Raw genomic sequence first — 18,160 nt, 5'->3', positions numbered from 1 at the left:
TCCAAAATCACTGCAGATGGTGATTGCAGCAATGAAATTAAAAGACGCTTACTCCTTGGAAGGAAAGTTATGACCAACCTAGACAGCATATTAAAAAGCAAAGACTTTACTTTGCCAACAAAGGCCCGTCTAGTCAAGGCTATGGTTTTTCCAGTGGTCATGTATGGATGTGAGAGTTGGACTATAAAGAAAGCTGAGCACCGAAGAATTGATGCTTTTAAACTGTGGTGTTGGAGAAGACTCTTGAGAGTCCTTGGACTGCAAGGAGATCCAACCAGTCCATCCTAAAGGAGATCAGTCCTGGTTGTTCATTGGAAGGACTGATGTTGAAGCTGAAACTCCAGTACTTTGGGCCACCTGATGCGAAGAGCTGACTCATTTGAAAAGACCCTGATGCTGAGAAAGATTGAGGGCAGGAGGAGAAGGGGACCACAGAGGATGAGATGGTTGGATGGCATCACCGAGTCGATGGATATGGGTTTGAGTGAACTCCGGGAGTTGGTGACAGACAGGGAGGCCTGGTGTGCTGCAGTTCATGGGGTCGCAAAGAGTAGGACATGACTGAGCGATTGAACTAAACTGAACTGAACTGACTGAAGCTCTATCCCTCTATAATCGGCCAAGGTGTTTCTTCCGCCTCCACTGACAGTCTTTTCTAAGCAAGCAATCCAGTTGTATGCCAAATGCAAACAAGGGTGGTCTGAGCAACTTGCCTTCAGGGAAGTAAAATCAGTGGGTATGACATGAGCATGGTTGCACAGTACATAAGTATCCCAGTAAATTTTTAGGTCATCTCTCCCAGTGAAGCATTAATATTGTTAAGCTACCATGCAGAAGGAGAAGAAAGGCTTGGGAAAGAGGAACAAAATTGCTAAAGTTCAAGATGATATTAGAATAGGAAAGGTGGAGCTACTGTATAGGGATGAGGATCAGGGAAAGCAGTAGATATAAACTATAACAAACGACAAAAACAAAAACAGAAGCTCAACTAAAAATAAAAGAAGGAGCAGTGAGAATCTAAATCTAAGCAGTTAGTAAAGAGCATATTTGAAGGAAAAGTAAACTTATGGCTAAGTGACAGAACAGATTCAAAGGTGCTAATGATGAAAATCTTGACAAAATGGGATGTTTAAGCTTGTGAATCGTGCATTCATTCCTTGTCAGCAATGAGTTTCCAAGCATGACTATTTCAAGGCTCAATATGGCCATAACATTAGATAGGTAAAATATTACCAACTCACTCTTAGTAAAGAAGGTCTTTATCAATTCTTAATTTGTTAAAAAAAAAGAAAAGAAAAAAAGTATTCACAATTGCTCTGCTCTGTTCTAAGTCAACTGATTTAATGCTGTTTTGGGAAGGAGTTTGAGGAGTTATGGGGATTCAATTCCTTTTCATCCACTCATTTGCCCAATCATATGGAAATATCATTATGAGAGAGTGCTTTACTTGGTTCTGATACATATTCAATTACATCTTCAAATCTTACTCAAAAGAAGGCTTGTTAAAATATGCCCAGTGAGCTAACAGTATGATAAACATAGTTACAAAAATTCCTGATATTATAAATTTTGGTTATTGAAAATTGTTTCCTGAAGATTCAGAATAGTATGTTGTCCTTACACGAGCTAAATCAATATTTTATTGGTGTGAAAGCTTCATTAATAAAAATTTTCTGCTTATCATTTCTTGAAATCTACTATTATTTTAAAATATTGGTTTATAATCCTCTATGGTGATATTGATGCTAAAATCATAAAACACATCAAGATTTCTGAACTTAGGACTTTAGAAAGAACTATTTGCAATGTTGATTAAAGTTGATTAAAATACTCATGAAGGATTTTTAAAGTTGTCTATAGCTGGTTTCATGGATATATTTAGTCTTTGTAGAAGCATATGGAAATGCATATTTAATTTGACAGTATTTTGCAAATCATACTCACTTCAGAGTAACTTGCAAAGTAGAAATACTTTCATATGCTAGAAGATGGTTTGTCTATTATGCTGAAAGTAAAGAAAGAGCCATGTATTCAACAACAAAATAAAGATATATATATATATATATATATGTTCTCGGGCATTGTGGATTATGATAATAAAGGAAGATCAGAAGGACAATGTCCTGTACTTTAAAATTTAGAATTATGTTATGGTCAATTTTTCAAACCATCACAATGGACATACTAAAATGAATTCTCACAAAGATCACAGGCACCCTTAAAAAAAAAAGATTCAAATGGTCATTTTCTGTCTAGGTTTCCATACTAATGCCAAATCTTCTGAGACTTTGACCAAATCTGATTGGAACAGAGATTTAGAAGAGAGTAAAGGCAATCTATCTTTACATGAACTTATCATGATGAAGACAAACCTCAACACTAGATAAAAGGATAATTTCCACTCAATCAAATTCTCTCCTCTGGGGTGGAGTTAAAAAGAAGTGACCAAAGAGAAACTGATTCATAGGAATTCAGACCTTTGTTTTGACTTATGCATTACAAGCATTTTTGTGGCCTGTGATGTTAGCCCAGCTCAGTCTTGGAAGCAGCAGGACCCAGTGGCTCTTGTGCAATGAGTAGTTTCCCACGCTGCCCCACACAACATGTATCACTGCACCTCTTATAGAGTCAGATGGATACATGTGTTTTCTCAACAAGAGCCAATAAAGTTTAGTAATGCTGCTGCTAAGTCGCTTCAGTCGTGTTTGACTCTGTGCAACCCTATAGACGGCAGCCCACCAAGCGCCCCCATCCCTGGGATTCTCCAGGCAAGAACACTGGTGTGGGTTGCCATTTCCTTCTCCAATGCATGAAAGTGAAAAGTGAAAGTCCAGTCGCTCAGTCATGTCCGACTCTTAGCGACCTCATGGACTGCAGCCTGCCAGGGTCCTCTGTCCATGGGATTTTCCAGGCAATAGTACTGGAGTGGGTTGCCATTGCTCTTCATATTTTGTATTAAAAAAGAAACTTTTCATATTCTGAAGGTCATTTTAGGGACAAAACTTGAAGTAATTAAAACAAGAGCTGAAGCTCTTTGACAAGTTTATATTTTGTGTCTAAAGGATTCACTGACCTGATAAATCTTCAGGGACACTAGACTGCAATTTTCGAAGAGAAAATAAATTTTGAGGCTTCAAAGGACTTCAATTTTCTCATATTAGTGATTATGTCATCATTATCTGAGAATAGTGATTTGCAAACAACATTGACTTTAATGCAGTTTTATAGTGATAATTACTCTTCCTGTTTTCTTTTAAGAGTCAGGATTCCCTTATCTCTTGAGTTGAGAAAATCAGATTATTTACTGAAATTATTCTTAACTGTGATCATTCCTCAGTGCATAAACATTATTTTTATGATCACAGCTTAAATTCACTACACTCAAAAATTATCTGGATGATTTGCAGAATAAAAAATTCAAGCTTTGAAGGTGAGGAGTCTTTTTAGAATTATTGATCTAAAATGGTTTCTGAATGAAGATAGGAATGATTTATGTGTCATGAATCCATAGGTGAGTTTTCTCCAATCATATTGTCTTCCTTTGGACCCTTTACACTGATGATTTGGAGACTAGGATTTCTCATAGGTATAAGCCACTCACGAGCATGGCTCTGGAACTAAGTGAGACTATGAAGCAAACCTGCTTTTACTACTGTTTTTAATTTCTAAAATACTGTAGAAAAGAGATAAAGAGCAAGACTATGATCCTAGGCAGACTTTTAAATGTTAAGTCAATAACTCAGATTCCATAAGAATTCTATCAAGTGTATAAAAAGATCACTTGACATATCCTTTAAAGAAAGGCCATTTAAGTAATTCATTATACTTCCTTAGATTTATGAAACTAATCGAGTGAAATCTCTCTCATAGGCAACAATTTCAGCTTTCAAAGTAAGAGATTAAATTTATGCACTTAGTTAACATAGCATTCCATTTTGCAGAGGAACAGTATCTGTAAATTTCACCACAAACTTCTTCAAGCTTGTCCAAAGGAGCTCTGAGTTACCTATCCCTTCACTGTTCCTATGGTGACACATGAGAATTCACCCAGCAGTTATTTAGGAATTGCCTTGTGGCACATATTCTAACCATATATTACCTATCATTTAAATTGTTTATTCAACTATTGAAACAACAGCTTTCCAAATGGGTTGTATGATTTAAAAAAAAAATGCAGCATCCTGTATTTATTTCTATCTATGAAAGTTTCCTGTACAAAAATAAAGGTTGGTTATATTTGCTCATGCCTCCTCAAATGACTGAGAAACATTCTCTTTACTTGATAAAGCAGTGAGCACCTTAGAAAGGCTATTTGTGTTGGAGTAGGATAAAATGGAAGCTCCATCATGCTTAATTCATAAGATTGGAAAGATACATGGATATATTAGAAGTCCTCATTATTTGCTAGGCTTCCTTTGTGACTCACCTGGTAAAGAATCTGCCTGCAATATGGGAGACCTCCCTGATTTGGGAAGATCTCCTGGAGAAGGGAAAGGCTACCTACTTCAGTATTCTGGCCTGGAGAATTCCATGGACTGTATAGTCCATGGGGTCATGAAGTGTCGGACAGGACTAAGCAACTTTCATTTTAAAGAATCCACCTGCCAGTGCAGGAACTGCAGGAGCCTTGGGTTTGATCCCTGGGTGGGGGAAGATCCCACAGAGGAGAAAATGGCAACCCACTCCAGTATGCTTGCTGGGATAATTCCATGGATTAAGGATCCTGATGGGCTAGAGTCCATGGGGTCTCAGAGTTGGGCATGACTGAGCAACTGAGCACGCATGGAATACTGGGAAAAGGTCTTTTAAAATAGAACTATTTTAAACCAGTAACCATACTTTTGTAGTAAATAATGAAGGAAAAAAATAAAAGATTTGATTGGGATGCTTTTGAAAAATAAAACTTTAAATTGTATAACAAATTTAATTTTTAATTTGACAAAACTTACATTAAAATCATAATATGCAAATTATTAAAAAGAATGAATAGTAAATCAAATGTTGATTTTTTTTGGTGTGCTTGACAAATGTCATGGTAGCAAGCTAGAATCTTTTTTGTGTTATATTTAACTTTTTAGCATGAGCATAAAGATGATCATTTCCACAAAAGTTTTGAAGCATTCATCAGTTCCTCTTAATCCCTCATATTCAAGTCATTTGATTTTGAATTACCATGCCTAATTTCCTCTACTTCATTTGTTAATGCTTTTGACTCTAACATATTCTCATTGTTCATGATTTTGTGATTCAGCAGTTCTTCAGTATAACTTGCATCATGAAATGCTGAATCTCTTGAAAAATTTTACTTTACAATTCATTTGCATAAAATTTTTACTGTGTTATAACATTCTATAATCAGCAAGAGACCAAAATATTTTTTATAATAATGCATAGAGATAAATGTTAATACTAATTGAGAAAGGGTGTTTGGTAAAGGTTAATTTTATAAGTGAGTAGTTCACAGTTTTTACTTTCCTACAATGTCATGTATCTTTCGGGATTAGAATAATACCTTGATAATCAGAAGCTCTTGCAATTTGCAATCAGATAAAAGTAAGGGATAGAAAGTAAGCAAGTCATAAAGCTAGAAATACAGTTGATATCTTCTGCAAATGTCTGTTTTTGACATCATTACAGAGGATGAGATACACCTGAGTTAAAAGGACCAAGGGTTGAGGCATTGAGGGAATCAATGAAAAAGTGAAAGAGTAAACTTATCAGGTACAGAAAAGCAATCGCATACATTGGAACAGAAGCAAGGGGAACTGATACACTGGAAGATTAGGGCTGTGGGAGGTAATGTAGGGTTGTGGGAGGCAACATTAAGGACAAAGGGGTGGCCAAGTACATGTAATATGGCTGTCTGACAGGGCAGGAAGTTGTGGCTAAGATGCCATCCACGTTAATTCATACTGAACATCTAACTCCAGTTAAAAACAAGCTAAATGCATAGAATAAATGCCCTGGGAGGTCTGAGTCATAGTTTAACTAAGGATTCTGTGAAAACTTTCACTGAGAAATACATTGATACTGGCCTATCCCATTTGCAAGTATCTGGGGTCTGGTGAATTCACCCACCTTGCTACCACCACCGACACTCCCTCATTCTCCCAGTCTTTAATACCAAAACCTTATATAGATACTAGAAAAAGCTGTGATAATTAGTAAGTCAGAAAGAATCACAGAAACCAAAACAGGGTTTAAGTTATAGATGAGTTTGGGTTTGTGGTATTCTCCAGCATTGCCTGGGGAAGGAAGTACAATCAGATATATCATCATCACACTCCAGAACAAGTAGATGATCTCTCTCTATAACATTAATTGTTCTGTTGGGTCAAGCGTGAAACATGCTTATAATTTTTAAGCCATTTTTATAAATTTTCTTGATGCTTATTTTTATCCTTTCTTAGACTTTCTTATGTTGTTTTGCTGCTGCTGCTGTCGCTAAGTCGCTTCAGTCGTGTCCAACTCTGTGCGACCCCATAGACGGGGAAGCCCACCAGGCTCCCCTGTCCTTGGGATTCTCTAGGCAAGAACACTGGAGTGGGTTGCCATTTCCTTCTCCAATGCATGAAAGTGAAAAGTGAAAGTGAAGTCTCAATCATGTCCGACTCTTAGTGACCCCATGGACTGCAGCCTACCGGCTCCTCCATCCATGGGATTTTCCAGGCAAGAGTACTAGAGTGGGGTGCCATTGCCTTCTCCGTATGTTGTTTTATGTGTCTATTTTTTAAGTTCCCAAATAATAATAATTGTAGTAATAATCTATACTTCTGAGTTTAAAATTTTCCTTTCCCAGGCACTGATGCAGCCAGCCTCTTCTGCTGGTTCTTTTTAACCTGCAAATTACTTATTACAATAAAGGAGATGACTCAAGCTCTTAATAAAGCCTTAAAAATGTCATCTCTACTTAAAGCCTTCAATCAAATACCTCTAACTGTTTATGGAAATGTATTGGCATGATTTGAAATTCTAACATTTTCAAAAAATTATCAGTAGCCTCCATTCTTGACCACTTAAAAAACTTAAAAAAAAATACTAGGGGAAGCAAGAATTTCAGGAGAGCTAATATATAAGAGCATTTGAAAGATTCTTTATGCCAGCATGGAAAGTGAAGAACAGCAATTTTCTAGTATGTATGATTTCACTGGATAGAGTAAAAAAAAAAGTAAGCCACAGAAAGAATCTTAATAACTTACTCCTGTTTCTTGCTAGAGTCTCTCTAAAAACACCAAGAAGCGATGGGTGGTGTCTTGAATTGCAGTCTGTGGACTTTTACAAAAGAATCATTTTACAGGCTTCACATATGTTTGAATCTTCTAAAATAAAAAAATTAAGTATTGATCTAAAGTCTTTCAGAAAGGTCAACACTTATAAATTTAAAATAAAAATGCAAGATTTTTAAGGACCTGAAATGCAGGAGACTTGGTTTCTATCCTTGGGTCAGGAAGATTCCCCTGGAGAAGGGAATGGCTCCCACTCCAGTAATATTTTCTTGCCTGGAAAACCCCATGGACAGAGGAGTCTGGCAGGCTACAGTCCATGGGGTCGCAAAGAGTTGGATATGACTGAGCGATTAATGCTTTCACTTGAAGGATTTCTTTAAAAGGTGATATGTTTCTAAAGTTTGAATTCTTACAGCTAAAAGTAATTCCTTCATAGTGCAGAGCAATAATTATTAACTGTATACACTAAAATTGTCAGACATGAAGTACAAAAAACACAAGATGACATTTACTCAGAACCAGTCCTTATTTAGTATAATTCTTAGCTACATATAAGGTTTAGAATATGATACTAGAATGGGAAAAACATGATGATAAACTAGGAAGAGGTCAAATTATAGCTGAGATTAATGATTTGAATTATAATGCTTAATATGTTAGATTGACACTGGTCTACTCATTATTTTTATTGACAAAGTGTTCTTGGAAAAAGTCTTAGGTCACCAATTTTGAACAATGGCCAAAATGCCTATTTAAATAAACAAACAAAAAATGGTGAAATTTCTTGGTAGAGATGTAATCTGCCAGTTGCTAATGGGAACATCATATAAAAGATATTTTGAAATTATTCACCTAATATTAAACTTTCAGAATTCAGGGTTACAAGTTCCAGGATCCACTCACATAGTACCCTTCTTCTCAACCTTGATAAACATTTATGCATTTTGTTTAACATTGTACCTAAAATGCACCGAATGTTAACTTCCACCTCCATCCTGTCCTACCTCTTTATCAAAGGCTTTGGCTACACAATGATTGCACTATAAATATATGGTCAAATGACAGAAAAAAAATTATACTTTAAGTATAGATAAAGAATGAATGGACCAGGAAAAGTTAAGTGTACTATTTATTTGAAATAACATGTTTAGCCACTAGATGTCACCCTTTTTTTAAGCACAAAGTTTACTTCATAAAGTTAACAGTAGTTACATTGCACTTAGGGTAGAAGTTGGTATTATTGGAACTAGTCCCTCTAATGTCACATAAAAAGAAACTTTAACAACTGATAAACAAAGAAACAACAACCAGTGTTTCCTGTAAGAAGGACTACCTGAGTCAGACTGGTTTGAGTCTTGTTGATCTCCAAACTAGATACTTAAAATGCAACAGAAGTTAATAGCATGTGATTTTCAAACTGTACAAATAGAAGACTGTACAAACATGGCTCTTGTATAAATATAACATGAACACATATAAAGATCTCAATCAACTCATAATTAGCAGATGAGCCAGTAAGATGGTGAGGCCAGTATAAGACAGGATTCCGGGAATAGAGGCTTACAGGCTCAGTCTGAGTTTGGCCATAGGTACAAAATTCTTTAATATCCCAAAGGTCACAAACCATAACCTTTAAGGGTATGTTTCCTGCTTGAGGAGAAATTATCTCTACTAGGCAAAATTCTACAAGTTAACATGCAACTTCATAGCAAGGCAAAAAGATACTTACCCTAGATGTATGGATCACCTATCATGCTTCAGTGGCTGTGCTGTTTTACATGCATTATCCTATTTTAACCTCATGATAACTTTCTATGAGGTATATGCTTATGTTCTCTTTATCAAGAGACTAGAACACTGAGAAATCAAGAACATTCTTCAGGACCAGCAGGTGAGTGATCAGGTTAGAATGTAAATCTGCTCTGTCTGTATGGTCTTTCTCCTGGGAGCACAGACTTAACACTTACCTACTGGAGAAGGAAATGGCAATCAACTCCAGTATTCTTGCCTGGAAAATTCCATGTACAGACGAACCTGGTAGGCTACAGTCCATAGAGTCACAAAGAGTTGGACACGACTGAGTGACTTCACTCACTGGGTCTAGAGGATGTTGAGATTCTAGAAGATGAGGCACATGCAGGCACACTACAACCCTTCTGCTCTCTCTTGTTCCTCATCCATGAAGGGCAAATAATGGTGAAAGAACTCTGAAGTGTAATAGAGATGCTGTAAAATCAGAGTTTAACTGCTAGTGCTTGCATTCTCTAGAATTTGTGTACATTACTTACCATATCCCTGCTTCCCTTTGCCGATTTCTCTAGTGCAGTTTAAATAAGTGGAGAGTTGGAAATGCTCAGGGTGGTGAGTTTTCACACAAAGGCAGGCAATATCTTACATACCATCTATGTGGAAAACACTTAGGCTAGGTAAAATGTTATCAATGGGGTTGTTTATAAATGAAAAAAAAACCAGACCTTTTAAAACTTGCATGGTAGTCCTATAATATACATTTTATATTCCAGTCCATTCTGAAGGAGATCAGCCCTGGGATTTCTTTGGAAGGAATGATGCTAAAGCTGAAACTCCAGTACTTTGGCCACCTCATGCGAAGAGTTGACTCATTGGAAAAGACTCTGATGCTGGGAGGGATTGGGGGCAGGAGGAGAAGGGGACGCCAGAGGATGAGATGGCTGGATGGCATCACTGACTCGATGGACGTGAGTCTGAGTGAACTCCGGGAGCTGGTGATGGACAGGGAGGCCTGGCATGCTGTGATTCATGGGGTCACAAATAGTCGGACACGACTGAGCGACTGATCTGATCTGATTCTTTTCAGATAATTTGGGACAACGGGAGAAATCTAATGTTGTCATTGTTTAGTTGTTCGTGTCCAACTGTACTACCATGGACTGTATCCCTCCAAGCTCCTCTGTCCGTGGGATTTCCCAGGCAAGAATACTGGAAGGAGTTGCCATTTCCTTCTCCAGGGGATCTTCCTGACCCAGGGATTGAAACTGCATCTCCTGCTTGGCAGGCAGACTCTTTACTGCTGAGCCAACAGGGAAGCCCATAGCTAAGATATTCTTTGCAGAATTTGGAACCAGGGGAGAAATCTAATGTCCTGACAATATATTCAAGGTAGATGAGTACCTAACAAATATCTGTCTAAAAAATGCTCTATTGAATTTTAAAACTTTAAAATCTTGAAGAAATTTAGGTATAATTAAATGAGCTGTAGAAAATGATCTTAAATTTGTATGATTTATATGCAGAGAATCTAAAAAATGTGAGGGGCTCCAAGCTTTATAACTAATTCACTTTCAGTTCTCATAAAGATTATACCATTCAGCCAGTGACTGAAAAGATTCGGAAAATTAATCAAACATTATTATATTACCTATTAGGAGTCTAGAGAGTCTCCTCATCACACACATTCTGATACAATTTTGAAAGGATTTTTTTTTTACAGAATATTTTTTTTTCTCCATACCAGATAAAAATAATAGAAACACTTAAGAGTTCCCCAGTCAAATAAAAATGTTAAATTTGTTGGTGTATCACATTTGCATTTATACTTGCTCTAAAAAATGAAGAGTGCTATATAAAAATTGAAGAGTATTTCTTTTATGTAGTCAGTCTGTTGTTCAGCGTTCAGCTTCTTCAGTTTTCATGGATTATAAAATCTTTTAGGACAGAAGATATTCCTTACAAGACCATATTATAAGTTTCCAGCTTTAAAGGTAGATGTAATTTTAATAATCACATACTACTTTTAAGCTCTATTAGGCACAGCTCTGTGTTGCCTTTGATTTATTCATCAATGTGAGAAACCTGGACTTTTCTAAAGTCTAATTTTTGAAAAAAAGTTAAGTAGTCTCTTTGCATTAAACCATCTGCTCTACATCATTACAGGGACTTGTTTTTAGCATTGAAGCTTCCCTTTTGTGATTAAATTTCTTGTTCAACTAAGTGAACTCTTTGGAAATCGTTTGTTTCCGATAAAGCATATCATTGTTCACAGAGTAGTAAAATAATTATAATCAACCCAGATTCTTATTGGATAGCATCTTAAAGAACACATGTAAATTTAGCACACTAATTAATTCAAATTCATTTAATTCATTTATCCATCACCAAAGAAAATCTGAAAATAGTACTCACGCAGGTTTAATTGTATAGGCATGTTTTTCATGGACAAAGGCACCAGCAAGACCTCCTGCTCCTGTATTTAAATACTGGATAGAGAGTAAATTAAACTGTGTAGGTTTGCCTAAATATACATGATAAAAATAATAATTTGACTTTTTTGTTATGAAATCAACTTTGATAAGATCAAAATGTGTGATTATTTTAACTTTTATTATAAAACAGAATTTGGGGTTACTTTGTTCAAAGAAAAACAATGAAATGTAGCATTATTAATTAGGAATAAATAGCTATTACTATTTTGGCCAGTTTTTGCCCCAACTGGTAGGTAACAGTTCAGTTCTACTGATAATTATCTGATTTCAAAGCTCATTTATTTCAGTTATTTTGCGACAAAATATTTAAATAATAATAAAATATTATATTTTTAAAACGCTTAAGATCACTTCTATTTCTATGCTCCCTGTCAATAAACTTGTTTTCAAATGTCAATACAAAGTTGATTCCATAAGAATTATCTTTAACTTATGTAGAAATTTCTCAACATATTAACAAAAAACTAGATTAAATTTGAATTAAGTTCTAAGTATAGAAGTATTGTCCAGAACGTCCTGATTTTTTCATAGAAGTCAGAGAATTGAAGGAATAAATACTCTATATAAAGGATGGAAATACCAAAACATAATAACCTATACTATTCATTAAGTGAGTCTACAATTAACTAAAGTCACAAAATACAGTAATGAAGGAAATGGAGGAAAGTAATTCAAATACCTAAAACTGGTCATTTTTACAATACATTTTTAAATTGGTCATTTTTACAATTTTTAAATTGGTCATTTTTACAATTTTTACAATACATTTTTACTGATCCATTTTTACATTTAGATTAACGTTAGTGTGGACTAAAAGGATATAAATATATTAACTAGTCTGTTGATACCTTGTAGGAGCACCAGCAGGCAAAATCAACTCCCCAGTCATGTAAGTGAAGTTCAACATTTCCAACTGCATGTGCTAGATCAAAGCCAACAAAACAACCCTGGGGAAGAACATGATAACATTTTGAAATTGCTTAATGATTCAAAATAACAAATACAAGTATATTTAAGAAAATTATTGAAAAAATGCTGTACCATAAATTAGTTTATCCTTTGGTGCAATGACTCACAAAGTGTGAATCATAAAATCTTGGGCATTCTCAAGACCCTTTCAGGTCAAAACAGTTTTCATAGCAGGAAGAAGACATTCTTTGCCTTCTTCACTGTGTTGACTTTTACACTGATAACGCAGAAGCAACAATGTGTTAAACTGCTGACATCTTTGCACAAATCAAGGTAGTCAAAACTTGTGTTGGCATTGTGTGCATTCAGTTACAGCATGAAAAGGTTAATTTGAGTTATATATCTCCTTGGTACAAGTATAAAAATAATACATTTGTATAAAATGTCAATATCTTAATTTTATTCTTTTAAGGTTTAATATGGGAATTATTCATAAAACATTTAACAACATCCTGAAGTAGGATGTCTGTCTCATAATGCACTTATGCAATTATTTGAGTTGGAAGCTAAGTTACCCACTTTAAATTCATAGAAAGCCATTTTTGCATGAAAGAGCAACTTACAGACAAATGATAGTAAATCATACTTAGGTATTTGAGACATATTTTGAAAAATGAAGTGAGTCTATCAATTTGAGGAAAATAACTTGAAGAATTTGTTGCCAAAGGAAAAAAGTAGTTACCAAGAGAAACTGGAATTTTGGAAAAATTGTGTCCATTTCCATAAATATGATCATTTCCCAGTATTTAAAGATATTTATGGTGAGTTTAAAACTAACATACAATTTTAAAAAGAACATATAATGAAATATGAAATATTTAGAAAATATACATAAGTTAATGAAAAAGCAAGAGAATTCCAGAAAAACATGTATTTCTGCTTTATTGACTATGCCAACGTCTTTGACTGTGTGGATCACAATAAACTGGGAAATTCTGAAAGAGATGGGAATACCAGACCACCTGACCTGCCTCTTGAGAAACCTGTATGCAGGTCAGGAAGCAAGAGTTAGAACTGGACATGGAATGACAGACTGGTTCCAAATAGGAAAAGGAGTACGTCAAGGCTGTATATTGTCACCCTGCTTATTTAACTTCTATGCAGAGTACACCATGAGAAACACTGGGCTGGAGGAAGCACAAGCTGCAATCAAGATTGCTGGGAGAAATATCAATAACCTCAGATATGCAGATGACACCACCCTTATGGCAGAAAGTGAAGAGGAACTAAAGAGCCTCTTGATGAAAGTGAAAGAGGAGAGTGAAAAAGTTGGCTTAATGCTAACATTCAGAAAACTAAGATCATGGCATCCAGTCCCATCACACCATGGGAAATAGATGGGGAAACAGTGGAAACAGTGTCAGACTTTTATCTTTTTGGGCTCCAAAATCACTACAGATGGTGACTGCGGCCATGAAATTAAAAGACACTTACTTCTTGGAAGGAAAGTTATGACCAACCTAGATAGCATATTAAAATGCAGAGACATTACCTTGCCAACAAAGGTCCGTTTAGTCAAGGCTATGGTTTTTCTAGTGGTCATGTATGGATGTAGACTCCGGGAGTTGGTGATGGACAGGGAGGCCCTTGGTGCTGTGATTCATGGGGTCGCAGAGTCAGACACGACTGAGCAACTAAACTGAACCGAACTGAATGAATTGATATTTTCCAAATGATCAAGACATATTGTTACATATTATGCATGGATAAAAGATCTGTTCAAAATGAAAAATCAGCCCATAGATTTTAATGTAACAAAGCATAGAAAGATCATTGATTTGGTTTCACATTTCGTACTACAAATCCCAGGATGTTCTTGTCAAATTGTGGTATAGGATCAAAGAATATTCACAGTTAACTGAAAAAGCTATTATATTACTTGTACTTTTTCTAAATATATATCTGTACAAGGTCCAATTTTATTCTTATATTTCACAAAGAAAAAAAAATCAAGAGATTAAATGCAGAAGATATATAAAACCAGCTGCCTTCTATTAAGTCAAATAGCAAAGATTTATATTTCTATATAAAATACATGCCAAATATAAAACATTCTTTTTTTTGTTTCTTTTAGAATTACATTTTTCCCCCTAACAATGTAATATGTATTTCAGTATGTAATGGGTTTGTTTTTTTGTCCTAGATGGTGACTGCAGCCATGAAATTAAAAGACGCTTATTCCTTGGAAGGAAAGTTATGACCAACCTAGATAGCATATTCAAAAGCAGAGACATTACTTTGCCAACAAAGGTTCGTCTGGTCAGGGCTATGGTTTTTCCTGTGGTCATGTATGGATGTGAGAGTTGGACTGTGAAGAAGGCTGAGCGCCGAAGAATTGATGCTTTTGAACTGTGGTGTTGGAGAAGACTCTTGAGAGTCCCTTGGACTGCAAGGAGATCCAACTAGTCCATTCTGAAGGAGATCAGCCCTGGGATTTCTTTGGAAGGAATGATGCTAAAGCTGAAACTCCAGTACTTTGGCCACCTCATGCGAAGAGTTGACTCATTGGAAAAGACTCTGATGCTGGGAGGGATTGGGGGCAGGAGGAGAAGGGGACGACAGAGGATGAGATGGCTGGATGGCATCACTGACTCGATGGACGTGCGTCTGAGTGAACTCTGGGAGTTGGTGATGGACAGGGAGGCCTGGCGTGCTATGATTCATGGGGTCGCAAAGAGTCGGACATGACTGAGCGACTGATCTGATCTGATCTGATATAATATATTTTAAAGTTGTTTTTATTACAAATACAGTAAATACAGGTATACATAAACAGTATTAAAACCTCTTTGAGGAGTTCAATAATTTTTAAGAATGTAAGTATTTTTCCCATACTTAAAAAAGACATATGTACCCCAATGTTCATTGCAGCACCATTTACAATAGCTAAGGCATGTTAGTGATGTCAGCTTAAAGTAGAAGCATCCTTGCAACCAAGTCCTGCCTAGTTTGTTTAACGTAAAGTTGACCAAATGGCATTAGTGGTAAAGAACCCACCTGCCAATGCTGGAAATGTAGGAACTCAGGTTCGATCCTTGGGTCGGGAAGATCCCCTGGAATAGGAAATGACAACCCACTCCAATGTTCTTCCTTGGAGAATCCCAGGGACAGAGGAGCCTGGGTTGCACACAGTCCTTAGAGTTTCAAAGAGTCAGACATGGCTGGAGCAAGTTCAGTTCAGTTCAATCGCTCAGTTGTGTCCAACCCTGTGACCCCATGGACTGCAGCACACCAGGTTTCCCTGTCCATCACCAATTCCTGGAGCTTACTCACACTCACGTCCATTGAGTTGGTGATGACATCCAACCATCTCATCCACTGTCTTCCCCTTCTCCTCTTGCCTTCAGTCTTTCATATCATCAGGGTCTTTTCCAATGAGTCAGTTGTTTGCATCTGGTGGCCCCAAGTATTAGAGTTTCAGCTTCAGCATCAGTCCTTCCAATGAATATTCAGGACTGGTTTCCTTTAGGATTGACTGGTTGGATCTCCTTGCAGTCCAGGGGACTTTCTAGAGTCTTCTCCAACACCACAGTTCAAAAGCATCGATTCTTTGGTGCTCAGCTTTCTTTCTAGTCCAACTTTCACATCCATACATGACTACTGGAAAAAACATAGCTTTGACTAGATGTATCTTTGTTGGCAAAGTAATGTCTCTGCTTTTTAATATGCTGTCTAGGTTGGTCATAGTGTTTCTTCCAAGGAGCAAACATCCTTTAATTTCATGGCTGCAGTCACCATCTGCAGTGATTTTTGGAGCCCCCCCAAAATAAAGTCTGCCACTGTTTCTCCATCTTTTTGCCATGGTGTGATGGGACCAGATGCCATGATCTTAGTTTTATGAATGTTGAGTTTTAAGCCAACTTTTTCACTCTCTTCTTTCACTTTCATCAAGAGGCTCTTCAGTTCTTCACTTTCTGCCATAAGGGTGGTGTCATCTGCGAATCTGAGGTTATTGTTATTTCTCCTGGCAATCTTGATTCCAGCTTGTGCGTCATCCAGCCCTGCATTTTGCATAATGCATTCTGCATATAAGTTACATAATCAGGGTGACAGTATACAGCCTTGACGTACTCCTTTCCCAATTTAGAACCAGTATGTTGTTCCATGTCCAATTTTAACTGTTGCTTCTTGACCTGCATACAGATTTCTCAGGAGGCCTATAAAAACAATGCTATTTTTGAATCTATGTTGTGTTCTTCCTGTACATTGACTTGAGACCTGGACAATTTCTTACTGACTCTATTCTGTCTCAATTATTTACTTGTATGGTTTCAAGTATTTTGTATGTCTGCCTGGTAGAACTCAGTGTATTAGAATGTAAGACTCTTTACACTAAATTACCAGAAGGAAAGCATGGAGCAATACATTTATATTATCCAAACTGTACTCAAGTAGTAATTTCCTGATTTAATTGCTTACCATCAAAACCACTTTCCTCTGTAGATCAAAATGTGAAAATATTTAGCTAGATAATATAGTGATTCATTCCACATTAAGACAACTTTGTACATGAAGATGAATTTTTTTTTAAAAAGTCATTAAATGAGGGTATTCATTTTGCAAACATGTCTTACCTCTGAGTTCTTCTATTGTTAGCTTACTAAGAGCACATATCATAATTACCTTCTTAAAACATTAGACTTCCTGCAACTTTGAAGAAATACATCTATTGACTGATGTTTTTTGAAGTTAATAATTGCAGAAGGACCCACTTTTTGATTGTAACACCTCTTAAAAATAACTCCGAACTGCTATTACAGGTACTTTCCCCAGAATAGGGACTTCGCTGGTGAGTGGCTCAGACAGTAAAGTATCTGCCTACAATGTGGGAGACCTGGGTTCAATCCTAGGGTCAGAAAGATCCCCTGATGAAGGAAATGGCAACCCTCTCCAGTATAACTCTTGCCTGGAAAATCCCATGGATGGAGGAGCCTAGTAGGCTACAGTCCATAGAGTCGCAAAGAGTCAGACATGACTGAGCGACTACACTTCACTTTCCCCAGAACAGAGGGATGCAAACCATGACCTTTTTAATGAATAAAGTAATATTTGAGGACAGGTAATCTCATTTGTTTAGATATTATCTATGGTTGCTTTTGCAAGCACAAATGAATTATTGCAACGGAGATCACATGAAAGGAAAGTCTGAAATATTTGCTATTTTGGCCATTACAAAAAAGATTTGCTGACCCCAACCCTATAACATCGGTTTCCATGAAGAAAACTCAATATACTGGAGAGTCAGTTAATTAGAAAACTTACTCATTATAATGTGACCAAAACTAGAATCTCATAAAAGAAAAGAGGTTCTTACAGGTATTTTATTTCCCAAACACAAAAAATGAGCAACATGACATAAAACATAAAAACCTTACATACCTGTCATGAAAACATGACAGATACTTCACATTAACATAAGTTTTTGGAGCAACAGGAAAGAAATACAATTAATCTCCTTCAAGATTTAGAGGTTTTGGCTTCTCAGGTAGCACAGGGGTAAAGAATCTGCCTGCCAGTGCAGGAGATGTGAGAGACTTGTGTTCAATCCCTGGGTCAGGAAGTTCCCCTGGAGTAGAAACTGGCAACCCACTCCAGTATTCTTGCTTGGAAAATACCATGGACAGAGGAGCCTGGTGGACTACATTCCATGGAGTCACAAAGAGTAGGACATGACTGAGCATTTGAGCACACACACAAAAACCAGGTTTGCAGACTGATGTTTAG

General features: G+C 36.5%; 1 protein-coding gene across 2 annotated transcripts in view; it reads right to left on the bottom strand.

The window, feature by feature from the left end:
• The window catches only part of KYNU (kynureninase), a 120,799-nt gene that overhangs the window by 28,687 nt on the left and 73,952 nt on the right, over window positions 1–18,160 (bottom strand). For both annotated transcript variants that reach the window (XM_010853684.1, XM_010853685.1), the window contains 2 exons: window positions 12,316–12,414; window positions 11,388–11,461 (listed from right to left, as the gene is read on the bottom strand). In XM_010853684.1, coding sequence (XP_010851986.1) covers window positions 11,388–11,461; window positions 12,316–12,414 — 173 coding nt within the window. The remainder of the gene's footprint in view (window positions 1–11,387; window positions 11,462–12,315; window positions 12,415–18,160) is intronic.

This window comes from Bison bison, unplaced genomic scaffold (genome assembly GCF_000754665.1).
Source record: "Bison bison bison isolate TAMUID 2011002044 unplaced genomic scaffold, Bison_UMD1.0 scf7180017864330, whole genome shotgun sequence".
Classification (NCBI taxonomy): Eukaryota; Metazoa; Chordata; class Mammalia; order Artiodactyla; family Bovidae; genus Bison; species Bison bison.
This window is presented reverse-complemented; position numbering and strand designations above follow the sequence as displayed.